The 16,136-nt window shown below is 42.2% G+C and overlaps 2 protein-coding genes across 10 annotated transcripts in view; one reads left to right on the top strand and one right to left on the bottom strand.

Annotated features, from left to right (window-relative positions):
• The window catches only part of STARD13 (StAR related lipid transfer domain containing 13), a 537,950-nt gene that overhangs the window by 292,189 nt on the left and 229,625 nt on the right, over positions 1–16,136 (top strand). The gene's annotated exons all lie outside the window — the stretch shown is intronic.
• Positions 7,456–10,903, bottom strand: LOC113600919 (WAS/WASL-interacting protein family member 3-like). Of its 6 annotated transcripts, XM_053214258.1 has the most exons (4): positions 9,414–10,887; positions 8,935–9,117; positions 8,323–8,631; positions 7,456–8,027 (listed from the first exon to the last, which is right to left on the bottom strand). In XM_053214258.1, the coding sequence occupies exons 1-4, from the start codon at positions 9,492–9,494 to the stop codon at positions 7,995–7,997; spliced, it is 606 nt and encodes a 201-aa protein (XP_053070233.1). In that variant the 5' UTR covers positions 9,495–10,887; the 3' UTR covers positions 7,456–7,994. The 6 variants fall into 6 exon arrangements, with proteins under 6 accessions (XP_053070233.1, XP_053070218.1, XP_053070213.1 ...); XM_053214243.1 differs by having other exon boundaries at positions 7,456–8,628; positions 9,414–10,903; XM_053214238.1 differs by having other exon boundaries at positions 7,456–8,631; positions 9,414–10,900.

Below are 16,136 nucleotides of genomic sequence, written 5' to 3'. Positions count from 1 at the left end.
TCCCCCAGGCGCCCCACCCCAGAAACTCCCTTTGTATTCGCCACATAATAACTCCCTTTGTATTCACCACATTATCATAAGGCACTAACAGGAAAACACTTAAAATTTGTAAAAGTCAGCTACTTGTAGACAATTTCTGCTGAAGAGATACATCTTGAAGTTTACACATTTAAAAATATCAGAAATTGACATATACTTTATAATATTGTTTTCACTCTTTAGAGTTTTGTTATTGATAACAAGGAAATGTCTCTGGGTGTTGACAGAATTCAGTCTGTCCTTATAACCCCTCACTGCATCTGAAAAAATTAGGGGTTGGAAGACCGAAGTTATTTTGAAGTCATCATTTCATGAAAATTGGTTCAACTCCAAAAATTATATTAAATAACCAGACTTTTTCCAACAGCTTAATGATAGATTTGAATGCAAATTAGATTACTTTAAATAATGAACAGATGCCATTTCTTTAATGATTATAATGCATTGTCTGACAACCTCCAAAGTTCTATAGGCAAAGGATCATCAGTGGTGATGGACTAGGGCTCTGGAGAGTGGTGAGCGGGCAGTTGGTGGGGGGCGGGGCGGCGTGGGCTCAAGGAGAGCTGGACTTAGCAATAGAGATCAGCTTTGAGTCTCAGTTCTATAATTTGTTAGCTGATAATCTAGTCACATAACTTTTCTGAGCCTGTTTCTTTGTCTTTTTTAAAGTGAATGCCTACTTCATGTGTTTATTATGTTAAGTAATACATACAAAGTGCTTTATCCTAGGTAGTGCTTCACTAGGGCAAAGGCTTATTAGTGAAAAAATTACTAAAGAAAATGCCAGATCTACTCAGATTAAGTAAAAAGTTAGGAGTTACTGCTGAGCTATTGCCAAAAGATTTTCCTCTAGAATGTGGAATATAGACTGCCTGTCTTTAAAGATGACAAAGGTTGGCTCCATGTGTATCTGGGGAATAAATATAATTGCAGTGGGAGATATAATTCCCAGGGAAGGGGCTGAGGGTCCCAGCCCCTTCTGACTGTCCACACCACACACTTACCTGACTTTAAATCATATCAGCAGGTTGGACACAGGGCCACCAGAGAAAACCTGTGTCGCTCAAGAATAAAGACACTTGTGGAATAAATACATTTTTTTTTAACGCGAGTAGGAAACATACCAGCTCCAAACGTAGATTCTCTCCAATCTTTCCTATTATCTACAACAGCTTTGAATTGATAAGACTCTCTCATATGTTTTAACTTTGATCAGGGTAAGTAGGACAAATGTTCTCGTCTGCATTTGACAAATAAGCAAACTGATGTTCAGGGAGGTTAAGTGGCTTCTACCAGTCCTACAGCTTATCATTCTCAGAGCTGAGGTTTGCATTCCATCCTTATACCTCCCCAGTTCATTGCTATTCTCTATCACTCTTTAGTGTCTTCTTGTTACTTAGTATGAGGCTACGCAGAACTTAGCTGGACTGGAATCTCATGAGAATTGCAGAATTGATATAGGCCAGATAATATTACTAATGATAGCTAACATTTAATGAACGTTCATTATATGCCAGGAACCATTCTAAGTATTTTACGTGTATCATTGCATTGGATCCTTGCCAAAAATCCTCTGCGGGAAGCACTATTATTATTCCCATTTTATAGATGCCAAGGCTGAGGAACAGAAAAGAATGGCAACTTGTCAAAATCACACAGCCAGTTGATGTGGAGACAGGGTATCAACCAGTTGTCTGTCTCCTTAACCTTCTTCAGGCACTTTACTGCCTAAGCGAGCCAGGGAGCTGCCTTTCACAGCTCTTTATATGATATGTTTATTGACCTTAAAGAGCATAGTAGCACCAAGACAATGCTTCAGAGTATACATTTCAGTGTCCCCAAAACATGCTGAGGTCTAAAACTAGCCTTGTTTACAGGCAGTCACAGCAAAATGGGTGAATCTTCACTAATCAATTTGCCTATATCAGTGTATTAAAGTATGGTTGTGTAGGAAGTTAAATTGACTCAACCTTTATGGCGGAGTAAACAGGCTGAAGGATGCCACAGGGTGTCCTCAAGCAGACATCAAGGTGATTCCAATCACAGGACACTTCTTCAGTCCAGCAGCCTGTGAGTATAATAAGTGATTTGTGACACACTGACCCAAGATCTCCTGGGTGGTAATGATAGTCCCCACAAGTGTATGTGAAAAATACAGAAAGGAATTATAATATTTGTAAAGTCAGTGAAATATTATGACATGACATTAAGGCTGAAGATTCCAGGCATTTCCCAGTGTACATGAGTATAATACTAAACATAGGCAAAGATACTGATCGGCAGTGCAGAGCTCACAGCTAACACTGAATTTGCTTCCAAGAAAGCATGGAGCCCAACAATGTTTTAAATAAGAGAACAAAACCCCAAAGCAATCAAAACTATTAGCAGTAGAAGACTGGCAGATTCAGAGCTTGGCAATGGGGCACTAAGACCCACCCACCAGCACAGCCACTGATTGGTGATCCTGAGCCAAGGATCCAGCGTGAAAAGCCAGCTTCTCCAGAACTTTCAGCAACATCTTTTATGAGGAAACAAATGAGATTGCATTTCAGAATATCCATAACAAGACCCTGAAATACAGCCTGAAGGGAGCACTGAAGGAATGGTTGCCACATCACCTCTCTCTTGGGGAAAGAACGTGCATAGAAGGAGTCACAGTGAGCTCTTTACCCATCTACTGTGCAGCGAGGGGAAATGGGTCACTGTAAGTAAGGTGATTTCCTAAAGTAAAGCTGAAAAACAACCTGAAATAATGGATCATAACCTTAGGCTCCTGGCAAAGGTTTGCTGGCCTGGCACAGTTAGAAACTGAATTCTTTTCTTAAGCAGAGGCTTCTGACAACAAAATTCTCAGCAAGTGAACCGAATATGCTTCTCCATTTTGGGTATAAGGGGTGATGGCACATAATGAGTTAAAAGAAGGGGGAGCAGAAGAGATAAGAAGTTAATAGAATTGCAGTCTTATTTATAGAAGGGTACGTGGCAAGTCCTGCTTATTGTTGTGGTTGTGGGTGCAGTGGTTATGAGTCTTAATTATATAGCATTAAGAAAAGATGAAAGAAAAAAGATCTTTTTTTTGCCAAAGTTACTAATTATGATATTATTTGTAATTTCAGAAATTTGGACTGAAATGTCCAAACTTAGGAAGGTTTTAAGATAAATTATGGTATGTCTATCCAGCAGAATTTTGCACATTCACCAAAAAGTATATTTAAAAAAACTTGGGGCACCTGGGTGGCTCAGTTGGTTAAGCGTCCAACTTCAGCTCAGGTCATAATCTCGTGGCTCCAGTTCGAGCCCCGCATCAGGCTCTCTGCCTTCAGCACAGAGCCTACTTTGGATCCTCTGTCTCCTGCTCTCTCTGCCCCTCCCCTGCTCTCTCTCAAAAAAAAAAAAAAATAATAATAATAATAATTTTAAAAATTTAAAAAGCTTAATAGATTGGGAAAATTCTCATGATCTAATAATGCTAAGTGGAAAAAGTTTTTTCAAAATTTGGTATGAAAGTTATTACAGTTTTTTTAAAATATGCAGAAAAAAACTGAAAAGGAAAATTTTCACATGTTCTCAGTCCTCTCTTCCTGGTAATATTACAGGTAATTTTAATGTTTCTTTTTATAATTTTCTGTGTTTAAAACTGTAATCATTATTATGTATTCTCTACTTAAAATTAATAAACTAGATATAAGAAGATAGAGGGATAGTTAATGACAATGAAGCAACACAGCCATAGGCATAATTAAAATTTATATTTATACTAAGAAGCAGACCCTAGGAATAACCAGTTATCCAAAACTATAGTAGAATATTTATTTAGTCAGTAAATGATCCCACTATGTGCTTTTCACTAAAGATGGCACATGGGATTCAGAAATCCAAATACTAGTTCTAGCTGGGGGAACTCAGGACCAGGGGGAAGGCTGAGAGAAAACAGTTACCCACAGTGCTCCGTGATTTCTGGGCCCAGGGTGCTATGGGAACACAAGAGAGGAGGAACACCGCAGCCTCCCTTCCAGGGATCTGTGGAAGGCTTCCAGGAGGAGGTGACATCTGACTTGAATCCTGAAGAATGCATGAGGAAAAAAAAAAGTAGGGGAAGGTCTTTCAGCAGAGGGAATGCATAAAGACAGAGTTGAGTAAGGGTAATAGTTTTCCAATGAGAATCTCATAAGAAGAAATTCAGAGAAGGAAAGGAGAAAACTTAACCAAACCCAGTCCTCTGGAGATAGAGATACAGAGAAAAATTAAAACAATATTAGGAGTTCTGGAGGAATTTAGAATGTCTTTTAGGTATCTCTCTTGGACACTCAACAGGTGGTAGCATTACTGGCTAATACAGGAAACATGGACGAGCAGGTTCAGAGGGAAAATTTTACAAATATCCATTAGTAAGGTAAATGATACACAGTGCTGGAGTATAATCACTCATTCTACACGTGAGTACTGAACATGACTGTACAGCCTGTTCTAGGCGCTGAGTACGCACCAGTGAACCAGGCAGACAAGGCCTCTGCTCTCATGAGGCTCAAGGTTTGCCTGGGAGACAGACCACAAACAAACAGAAAAATATCCAAAGTGATAAGTGCTGTAAAGCAAACATTAGCACTCGTGGATGCCATGAGAGGAAGTGATGCAGTTATTTAGATTGTGTCAGGAAAGGCCCCTTGGAGAGGCTCAGGAAAGATTTGGGATAGGACAGCAATATGATCATGATAACGATAGGACAGCAGTGCAGTAGCATTCGCTGACTGAATCCTTTCTTTGTGCCAAGTGGATTATTTCGTTAAATCCACAATACAATCATATAGGTAGGTGGTGTTGAGGGGCAGAAACTTGCCAGTCAAACACAACTCTGCCTCCAGCCACACTGGACACAACTACTTTTGCCTGTTCCACGCTGGGCCTTGAGAGGTGAGGATTGGAACTATGACAAGGAACACAATCACCCAGGGACACCAAAGCAGGAGGAAAAGCGGGGGGGTGGGGGGTGGAGGGGGTTGCTGAAAACTGAAACCTAGAGAATGCCAACACTGAGCGGGTAGATGAGGTGCTCTGAAGACAAGCACCTCAGCCATGTGGCCTGACAGCCACGAGACAAGCCAGCGTCACAAGGAAGGGAATGAATGGTCAGCAGTGTCCTGTTGTCCACATGACCTAGAGAGGACAACAACCACACAAATCATCCATCAGATTTAGCAACCAATTATTGATGAGCTTGGCCAGACAGGTTTTAGTGAAGTAGTGAGGGAGGGCCAGACTGCAGGGTTGATAAGGGAAGATTTCTTTTCCAAGAGATACAGGGTAGAGGCCGGACGACTTGCTATGGTGGTTGGGGTTGTGGTTTGGTTTAAAGAAGGGAGAGACTTGAGGGTTGAGCCTTTAGAGAGGAAGGTTGAGGGCACAGGAGACAGAGGAAAGAACTGCTGGAACAAAGTCCTTGTAGGGACAAGGACAGCACACAGAGCACAGCTGGAGGACCGGGTCTTAGTAGGCAGAGAGGCACCTCTTCTACTGTGATGGGAGTGGGGGGGAGTAAGTAAGAAGGTAGCACATGTGGGGATTTCTTTTCTCTGAAGTAGACCTATTGTCCTCTGCTCAAGGTGAAGACCGCAGGGAGAAGGTAGTCCTTCTGGAGTCCTACTTAAGATCCAGCTTTGAAACAGGGCATGTGGGTGCTACTGACCTGTATAAAAGACTCCAAGTAACCCCGAGGTTCCTTTTGAGTTTGGAGCCCTTGCATCTGTGCCAGCAGCATGTGCACAGCTGTGAGGTGTCCTGCTGCAAGCCAGTGAGCTGGGCTGAGCTGTGTGGCACAAGCTGCTCCGGTGGCACCTGTTCCGGGAAGATCACTTTAGCCTTTCATCTGGCTTCTCTTGGACAGTCCTGAATTCATGGGCTGACCTACAGCCAGAACTAAACAAATTTGCAATGCAAAAGTGTATCTTCAAATTAGCCCTTTAAAGAAACCCCCTAATCCGTGCCATCTGAATATGAAATATGTATTAACATAGAAAATAGTAGGGGTCCAGGATCTTTGGAGATAAAATGATCAGTGAAATAGCTGGAATATTCTTGTATTGTCCTATTTCTATGCACATAATGTTAAAGCTACTGCCTATGTTTGATTCAATTCGATCCTTTTTAAAAGTTAAATACACAGCTTCCCTGGGCATGTAATTGTGAAACATTTTGTTGATACGCTATATCACAGTACTTTAAGATAACACAGGTCTTTCTCCTTGCAGAGAATTTCGTTGCCACTATGTGCATACAAAACAGAGGGTGTAATCAAAGGGGTATTTGGCATGCATCCAGAACGCTATCTGGACTAGTCTGTGACTGGCTGCCATAGTTTCCAGTCCATTTCTGATCCATGACTTACTGCTTCATAACTGCCAGTTTCCAAGGTTTATCAGGATGGCACACAAGAGCTCAGTCATTACTTTCTAGCTCATTCTCAAGTGTGTTTTACTAGTAAACATTTTTGATTATTTAAAATAACAAAATAAGACCATCAAGATTGTTTTTACCATCATTTCTCCATTTTCTACCAACAGCATAAGCTAGTGCAGGGAATGTTTCCAAAAAGTGTAGAATTGTAGCAGGAATACTTCAGGTAGCTGATAGTTTCCATGCCTTAAGCCAGTAGCAATTTGTGTAATAGAGAAAGGATTAGACAATTTAATGTTCAAACTTCACGTGAAGCACCTGAATTATTTTTAAAAACACCAGCCGACAACTGCTACTCTGGCAGTCTGGTTCGAAGACATTTACAAAGAACAGAGATTCCGGAAATTTTAGTGTTTAAACAATTCAGAAATTTTCTCTTGCAATATATCAATTCCTCTCACCAAACTTGAGCTGTGTGACATGAATCCCATGGTTGCATTACATGGAATGTTTTCAAAATTACTTTCTCTGAGGTCCTCTAAGCACTTTAGAAGCAAAAGATTGAGGATAGCAGGACATCCTGAGGCCTGAACGAGCACTGTCATCATGTTACGTGTGAGGCTTTGGAGCCTAGCAGAATGAGTTGGACACCACTTCTCAGGTATTTTTGCAAAAGCCAGCCCCCCTTTTCCCTGCAGGAATCAGTTCATTTCTAATAATAAGCCTACTTTATGTTATTGACTAAAATACCTTAAAAGTGTTCAATTTTCATATTTCACTTCCTCATAACACCTACTTTTTAAACTGCATGCAGATTTCAACGTTTATTTATTTTTGGGATAGAGAGAGACAGAGCATGAACGGGGGAGGGGCAGAGAGAGAGGGAGACACAGAATCAGAAACAGGCTCCAGGCTCTGAGCCATCAGCCCAGAGCCTGACGCGGGGCTCGAACTCACGGACCGCGAGATCGTGACCTGGCTGAAGTCGGACCCTTAACCGACTGCGCCACCCAGGCGCCCCTGCATGCAGATTTAAATGCCAAGATATGTAAATCTATTTAATGTAGGTTCCTAGCGGTTTGACCTCAATATTTGCAAGTTAATTTTCCTCCAACGCAGTGGCTGTAATATTTTGACTTAAAAAAATTTTTTTTAACATTTATTTATTTTTGAGAGAGAGTGAGACAGTGCATGAGTCGGGGAGGGGCAGAGAGAGAAGGAGACCCAGAATCCGAAGCAGGCTCTGGGCTGTCAGCACAGAGCCCAACGCGGGGCTCGAACCCACCAATCGCGAGATCATGACCTGAGCTGAAGTCGGACCCTCAACCGGCTGAGCCACCCAGGCGTCCCTTCACTTTTTAAATCACTTAATTTGATTGCTGGTTGCAGCCAGATAATCATTTCATTGATGAAATGAGGAGAGATTAACATAAAACCCGAGAATACCCGTATCCAACTCCAGAAGAATGTTAGCCAAACTGAATAGCTGACGTCAAGTGACTTGAGTTCAGGAAAACTCTGATGAGTTATAATGGCACCAGCTGTGGCATAGTTTAAAATTTGTGTTACGGTGGTGGTGATGGTGGTGGCTTCTGAAACTGAAAAAATGGAAACTGTCAAAAAATAGGGATATGGTACAGCCCCTGATCTCCGAGTGAAACTGAAAAGGGGGTGGGAGCTCCGTGAGTATGGGGCCAGGCCGTCAGGTTCAGGCGAGGGAGGCGATGAGGGAGGGGAGGAAAAGCTCGCAGGGGGAAGGAGTGGGGCGCTAGACAGTCCCGGAGAGAGGAGGAGGGAGGGGGAGGGAGGGGAGCGGCGGAGCGCGGAGCCGAGGGGAGGGAGGGAGGGAAAGTGGGAAAGGAGTAGAGGAGTTGACGGAGCGCAGAGGTTAACCTTGCTCGGCTCGGGGCGGGCGGCGCATCTCGGCCCGCGCGCGCGGAGGAGCCCCCAGCGCGGGACGGCGGCGGACCCATGTCGCGCCCGCGGCGGGTCCCGGGACCCCAGCGGGAGTCCCGCGCCGGGCGTCTCGGGTCTCCGGGAGTCTGAGTTGCGGGCCACGCGGGAGTGGCGGTGGCGAGCCCGCTCGCTGGTCGTTATGAGGACGGATCTAAAATGACCAGCAAACGGAAGCCCTTCCCAACGCAGCTCAGGCGGTCCATCAGCGAGCAGTTGCGGGACTCCACGGCCAGAGCCTGGGATCTGCTGTGGAAGAACGTCCGGGAGAGACGGCTGGCAGGTCGGTGCCCGCGAGACTCCGGGGCCGCGGGGCAGCAGGAGGCGCGGGCGGCTCGGCACGCCCGGCCCACCTCCGGCCTTCTCTCGGGGTGCCCCGCACAGGTTTTCGGAGCCGGGGGCTGGGCCGGGCCGGCCGCGCGCACCCCCTCCCGGCCCGGCCCGAGCGCCCGCGCTCCCCGCGCTCCCCAGGCGGCGGTGTGGGGTCCGTCCCGCGCGCTGACAGCCTGGCGGGGAGCGCCACGCGGGGCCGAGAGCGGGCGCCGGGCTTACCTGGCGACTCTTCCTTCCTTCTGGCGGCCGCCTGGCCCGGCTGGCCCGCGCTCGCAGCCATCCACCCGGTGAATGAATGAGTGCCTCACCGAGGGCTACCTCTCTCCCAACTTCGCCTGTTCCACAGCGTGTTGGGGGGGGGGGGCGGGGGGGGGGACAAAGCAAGGGAGAATCTCCAAAGTTCTGGGAGACCAGACGTTTGGGGGATTGGGGTAGGGGGAAGATTTGGGGAAGGACAGGTGGACAGCTGTTGGTGCAAGTGGATCGCCGCCCACAATCCCGGTGTTGCTGTAGATCAGGCTCTCCTCACTTTGGGATTACAAAAGAGGGGCCTCCCGTTTGGGACCTATTGCCCACGAATCAGAGGAAGAGAAGAGGTGATTATTCTGAGCTAAGGGGTCCTTAAGAATCCTTGCTTAGGTCAGAACGCCAGCCCCCTCCTTAGCACCTCCCCCAGCCTCCCCACGCCGTGACCTTACTTCTGTGCTGTCTTCGATGGAACCATCTCCTTGTAGGGCCACGGATGCAGTGAGTGGCCTGAGCCTTCTCAGAGCCCTCATTCAGAGCTGTAGGTCTGGTTAGTCACCGCATCATCCCTGCCCCAATAAGGGAAAGCCGCCCTCCACACAGTTCCAGAGCAGTGGAGGATTTAGGATCCCTTCGCCCAAGGGCTGGCTGCTTGAGGTGTTTCAGGGATTGAGGGAAGTGTGGTTGGAAGGGTCCCTGAGCTGACCAACGGTCCAGTCTCTGGACCTTGTTGCCTCCTGTCTTTCCAGCAGTATCCCCTGAGTTGGTCAGTGAGCACAAGGATGGAAGAGAGTTCTAGAGAAGAAGAAGGTATGAAGTCTGGACAGAGGGAAGGGATACCAAGGATGACATGGGAGATTTTAACCTCCTCTGGGCTCCTCCCCTTTTCCTTAAAGTAGAACTGAAGTGTGTTTGCTAGATGTTCTGCCCCTGCACCCATGCAGCCTGACAGCATTCTGGAGTAGGTGCCCAGAGACTGTATCTCCTTCACTGTGAGGTCCTTATCAATCTAACCAGTCAAATTAGAAGCAGGGACTACAGATGATTTCAACACTCAACGTTGTCAGCATAAAATGTTCATCCCATATTTCCTGTCCAACACAGTGGCCCCGTTTAGTAAGCACCCAAGAAATAAACAGACTTTTCAGTCTAGACCCAGAAATAAGTTGTGACAACTGGTAGTTTTGACTGTTGACTTTTAAAGACTTGTATGTGCATTGCAGACCTCAGTTAATAACAATTAGTAACTTTCCCTGTTACCCTGCTAAATTGTATAATCTATGTGATGATTGGTGTCAGAAAAATTTTTGTGGTCTAGTAAACATTTGTTGCTTCCTAACTTCAGAGTGCTAACTGCAAATGTCTCCTTCATAGCTTCTGTTACTTAAGTTTGTTAAATTTGTTAAATCAATGGATCTTCAGGAAACAAGAAGTCTTTCCAGGAGGGCTGCCAAGGCTGTGCTGGGTTTTTATAGAAGCTGAGGCCAAAGATGACTGCAGCCCTGTCTTTTTCAAAAAGAGATCTGGGAAGGAGGAGAGTGTAATGTAAAGACTTAAAACCATTAAGGTTGTCCAGGAAAGTCATTTATTCACATGAATTGTAGAAATTGCAGTTTAGGTAAGGTGGTGGAGAGAAAAGGTTTTGATTCTGGGAAATAAACCATAGAAAGAGATTTTAAGATCATGAGTATATAGAAATTAAGGCTAGAAATGGCTTCAGAATGGTAAGTCTAAGAGTTCTCCCAGAGTAGTGCAATTAGTTTTTAAAATAGCGGTATGAGGTTTTAAAATGTTTAATCAGAATATTAATATCTGCTTACCCATAATCTGCTTACCACTCTGCTAACAGTGGATGCCAGCGGGTTATTCAACTAGCACCAAACAATCCTCTGTGAAGCAGACTTCAACTTGTGCTTCTCCAAGCAAGCTGGGATGATTGCCACAAAACCAAGCCAACTCCATGAAGGAGCTTTTAGATGCAAATTGATTTTCTTGGGTTTTCTTGCTAGGTAGCTAAAATATGGAACTTTGGCCACGAGACACTGAAATACTTAAGTTATTAATGTTGGCATCAATTCTAGGGGAAAGTGTTCTTCATTTGTAAAAGTGTTCTTTCTATGCTTCTGTTCACAATATCAGAATAACCAACCATATGAATGGACCCCCAGAGACTATCCACCCTGTCAAGACGTGATACTGACTGGCTTTTTTTTCTTAAGTTTTTGGTTTTTTTTCTATCAGATAAAATTTGTGTGCTGGTACTTCTTTAAATTCTCTAAAATTTTCTTCTTATTACCTCTGGTCAATAGAACAGTATTCACAGTGCTTTATAACAAACTTATGTTTATTGTCTAGAGCAATCCTGAAGGTATTTGAGTCTCCCTTTTACTTTTTTACACCCAAAGGAAGGAAATCCTTATTCTAACTCACTCCTACTTCTCTTTGTGAGGGGCTGTCTCGTCAATGAAACAAAGTCAAGAAGTAAAAGTGCTTAATGATACTGAAGCGTGTGGATTTCTGTGCTGTGGGGCCATATTTAGGAAGGAAGGGACTATACGTAATCGGAAGAAGTATTTCTTAACACATATCACAATGCAGATAATGAAATCATTGGAAGGATGAGATGTGAAGGATGTTCAAATATATTCATTTTATCACTAAATTTAAAAAGGGGTAAGTTATTGTTAAAGAAGGATTGATATTGGGAGCGCTTCTTGGGCCTTCCAAATCTGTAGTAGCTGCCAAATTTCCATCAGACTATGGCATTTTTGCTAATGCATACTTCTTAATTTCCCGAGACTCTAACCCCGCAAGGGGTCAGCAAGAGTTTTTCTTACTTGTTATCTCAATATTGATTATTCCAATAATGGTGGTAATTGTTATTTATTCCCAAGATGACAAAATTAGTGTTCAAAGCAGGATTCTAATGCGTGTTGTCAAAAGTCAAAGGCCACCTGTGCCCATTTTCCCTTACAGTTACCCTGCTTCTTCCATAGGCTTTATGGAGACACACGGACCTCAAATCCTTTCTCCAAGTCTGGCACTTGCAATTAGTTTTAAAAAGAATAGTAAAATTAACTGGAAAAAATGCTTTTTTTTTTTACTCCTGGAGTGACAAAGATAACCCTATACACCTAAAACAATGTCCCTTTGTCATCCTGTTGGACTGCTAAGTGTATGGGCTCATAGAGATTTGAAACCAACAGCCATACCTCTAGCTTGTCAGGGGCCCCTAGGTGGTGAGCCTTGCCCACTACCATCACTATAAGAAGCCAAGGGCTATAAGAATGAGAGGCTGTCATAAAGCCTAAATGTAGGTTTCTTCAAGATAGGTGAGTGACAGGTTCTTTTGGCTTCCCCAGATCTCTAATCAGCCACCACTGGTGATGATTCTGAGCTTTTGTAGCATCATTAAATTCTCTAGGCAGCAGCATACCCCTCAGCTTTTGGTGTTTGTAAGCAGCTTGAACTACTTTTCAAATGGTAAGGTCTGAGAAAATCCAAATGAGTTCTCTAAAGCTTTCTGCTCCTTTATTTTAAAACCCTACTCTATTTTAATGGAAATGTAATCCATATGTTTGATTCCTTTATACTCACATAACAGTGTTTAGGTGGCTTGTGAACTAACTGATGTCCAAGTCTTTTGATCTCTTTTATAGTCTCATTTTAAATCATTTCTCTTAGACACAGGAAGTTCTATTGCTGCCAAGAATAAACTAACTTAAAACACTGAAAAGTTTGAGTTTCGATGAGAAACACTAATTCCACCAAATTTCAGTGAATTCTTGTCATGTTAAAACAGGTTCATTCATTCTCAGAGTCAACAGTAGCATCCTGTGATGTGATGTAAACACAAGACTGGGACTTTAATGCAGAGTGGGATCAAGAATAGAACATAGGCGATAAAGACGTTCCTTATTAAAATCTAAATGTGTTCCGTGATATCAAAAAGCACAGGATGATACCAGTTGATCCTTTTTATGTGTTTTATATCAGCGTTCTTCCTTTTTATTGTCACTTTCCTGTAAGGTACAGGCCATCCCACTTGTCAGGTGTTTTTTTAAACATCTCTTGAAAGGAGAATACATTTAGATGTGATTTATATTAACAATGACAAAAAAAATCTAAGTAAGTATGCAATTAAAATCAGAGAAGGAGAACATATTCTTTATATAAGGGTTCTCAGCCTTAGCTACACATAAAATCACTGGGAGCCTTTTATGAATATCAGTGTCCTGGCTGCCTCTTAGAGATTCTGCTTCAGTTTAGAGAGGGCCTGGGGATGAGTATTCTTTTTCAAGCTCCACAGATGGTTCCAGTGGGTAACCTGGCCTAAGAACCACTGACTTATATTAACTACCATTTTATAACTCTCAAAAGTCTATGTCTAGCAGAAGGTCATATTCTAGGCCCCTAAGAAAAGTTTTGATTAAGTAGGGTTGGAATGAGCTTGTCATTTTACAGAAAAATAAAAGTTTGGGCCTAGTTGCCAGGGTAAGAAATTTGCTTTTGGTTCTACCTATGGTAAGAAGCAAAGGACTTTATGCAGAGGAGTGGCGGGTCCTGGTTTAATTGCCACCAGAGTGGTCTAGGTGAGAGATAAACAGTGACAGGGACTACGGTAATAGTGATAGAGATGGAGATGTAGGGACATATTTGGAATATGTGGTGAAAGGAGAGACGACAATGCTGAGGTTAGTTGCTGGAGGTGAGGGAGAAGGATCAAGAACTCCTGGGTTGTAGTGCCATGGGCTGAGATGGGGCACATGGCAGATACGCGTGTTGCAGCTGCAAAAGGAAGTTTTGTTTTTGTTTCTGTTTTTTTTTGTTTGTTTTTGCTTTTGGCATTGGACAGATGAGGATTGAGGAGTTCTCCTTGAGCCAACTTAGACCAAAAGTGCCTCTTAGACATCCAAAAGTAAAAGTCAAAAAGTTGGCTGTGCAAGTACGGGTTTGGAAGAAAAGTCAAAGCCAGAAATATAAATCCAGAAGTGATTGTCATATAACTTTTATAGAATAAAACCTAAGGATTAGATGGGGTTACTTAGGAAAAAATATGTAAATAAGAGGAGGGGCCAAGGACAGAATCCTAGGGCATCCTTTATTTAGAGCACACTATTTGGATGTGAACTCTCTCTATATATACATATGCTAAGTTTCTGGAGAATTTGAAAAAGCAACACTGTCTAAATTCAGCATTCTTATAGCAGAAGAATAATCATGCTATGCTGAATAATCTTTTGTGACAGATTTATTTGGTCCCAGAACTGCTGATGAATGAAAATAATCATAAAAATATGTCTCGCTAATAAAATATAACTTTTTTAAATTTAGAAATGATACCACAAAGTAGAAATTAAAAACTTCAAATAACATTTGAAGGGAAGGCTGCTCAAGTTTGCCCTCATTAAAAAAAATAAAAATATGGTTAAGTATAAGTGGTCTTAGCAGGAATATTTCTATGGTTATTATAACCTGTTGACCCCACATATAATGAAGTAAGCGCTTTATATTGGAAAGATGACTTTTTCAATGTCATGATATCCAGGAATAGTCTACTCAAACAAAGCTTAGCTTGTAAGAAAAGTTCTCTATATTGAGGTTTTGAGTACTGCATCCATTTACTGACCTTTATCAGTTATGGTTTGTCCATAATAAAGTTGATTGAAGGGAATTTCTCTGAGAAAAAGAAATACTATCTTAACTTTTTGCATTTGTAAGAAGAGTAACTTAAACTTGGCCTAACCTATCTGCAGCATGCTGGCTAATCCTTAGAAGCAACACAATTTCCTCCAAGAATTGGAGCAAGGAAATGATCACATTCATTAATTGCTGGTGGTGCTCTGTATAAGAGACACGAGCCCTAATAGTTGGTTGGAACTCCTTGAGGAGACCATGTGGTACAATTTTTTTGACTCAACAACATGAGACATGGAGCACACGTCTAATGAAATGAATATATACTCCTTTCATTGTGTTTTTTTAAACCTTCTGTTCAATAAAACAACTTATAAGGAAAAATTTGCTAAAAGGCCTTGTAGTTTACTGGGAGTTTATCCAACAGTATATTTCATTCTGCCCTTTTGCAAGCTTAGTGATATTGCAAAATGAAAACAAAAGTGGTTTGAAAAGTGTTACAACATTCCTGGGCTTTTTTCAGAATCCTTGAATGTTTAGTCCTAAAACAGTCGAGTTGAAGGACAAACATTTTTGTCATGTTTGTAGTTAGTCAATAAGTATTTATTGAGCCATGAAATAGCATCCTTGTCAAAGCATGTTGGGACTGTAGTGCAGGATATTAATTTAGTACTGTGGTTTTATCCTGGCAAAGCACACAAATTTTATTATGCTGCTCAAATCACTTAACTCATCTATTTAACCAGAAATAGAGCAAGCTTCCAGAAATTGCAAAAGGACAGTATAGAATGTGCCATGACTACACAATATTGCGTTTGCAAATCTGCTGTGTCAAGCCATTTTATATTTTCAGGCAGACTATTTCCCTAGTAACATTTTTATCCAAAATAAAAATTTCAGAATCTTATGGTTCTGTTATATTGTCTCATGCTGCATATTTTATCTATATTTCAACACGGCATACTGTGTTTGGTGAATACTTTTCTTTCTCTTTCCTATATAGGAAATCAAATGAATATGAGAGGTAATTGTTGTTCAATCCCATGAAAATTAATATATTTACTTGCTGACATTAAGTTGGAAAGTCTTATCAGATGCTTTTTATTCTCTCTCCATCTGATAAAGTAGAAAAGTAGCCAGGTTCCTTGAAAGATATTTGAAAGCACTTTCCATTGAAATGTAATATTTATCACTATGATAAGGTTCTAAAAGTGCAAATATTTGAATATGTGTAACAGTGTAAGTTACAATAACGCACCGCTGCATGGAAACGTACGGATGGTCACAGTGACATTGCAAGGAGGTCCGAGTATTGCTTCCCTCCTTCACCTGACAGTGAATTGCATTCATCTCAGAACTCTTCAAAAACAGTGATAGACTGCACCTGTCCCAGCCATGAGGAGGTGTCCTCATGATCTTGGAAATAAATTACATCTTTATTTTAGTCCCAAGAAAATATGTCATAAGCAATAGACATAAAAGACAAGCAATTGTTAGAATTAAAGTAAGTAAGTTAAAAAAAAAAACTTTCATATATT

The sequence above is a fragment of the Acinonyx jubatus genome, chromosome A1 (genome assembly GCF_027475565.1).
Source record: "Acinonyx jubatus isolate Ajub_Pintada_27869175 chromosome A1, VMU_Ajub_asm_v1.0, whole genome shotgun sequence".
Classification (NCBI taxonomy): Eukaryota; Metazoa; Chordata; class Mammalia; order Carnivora; family Felidae; genus Acinonyx; species Acinonyx jubatus.
Note: the sequence above shows the minus strand (reverse complement) of the source record. Positions and strands in the feature narration are given on the sequence as shown.

Coding starts and splice junctions, on each gene's coding strand:
- LOC113600919 (XM_053214238.1), bottom strand. CDS start 9,494: ATGAGGGCTCTGAGAAGGCTCAGGCCACTCACTGCATCCGTGGCCCTA. Junction 9,118..9,413: donor CCATCGAAGACAGCACAGAA/GTAAGGTCACGG, acceptor CTGGTCTCCCAG/AACTTTGGAGATTCTCCCTT. Junction 8,632..8,934: donor AAGGAAGGAAGAGTCGCCAG/GTAAGCCCGGCG, acceptor GTTCTTCCACAG/CAGATCCCAGGCTCTGGCCG.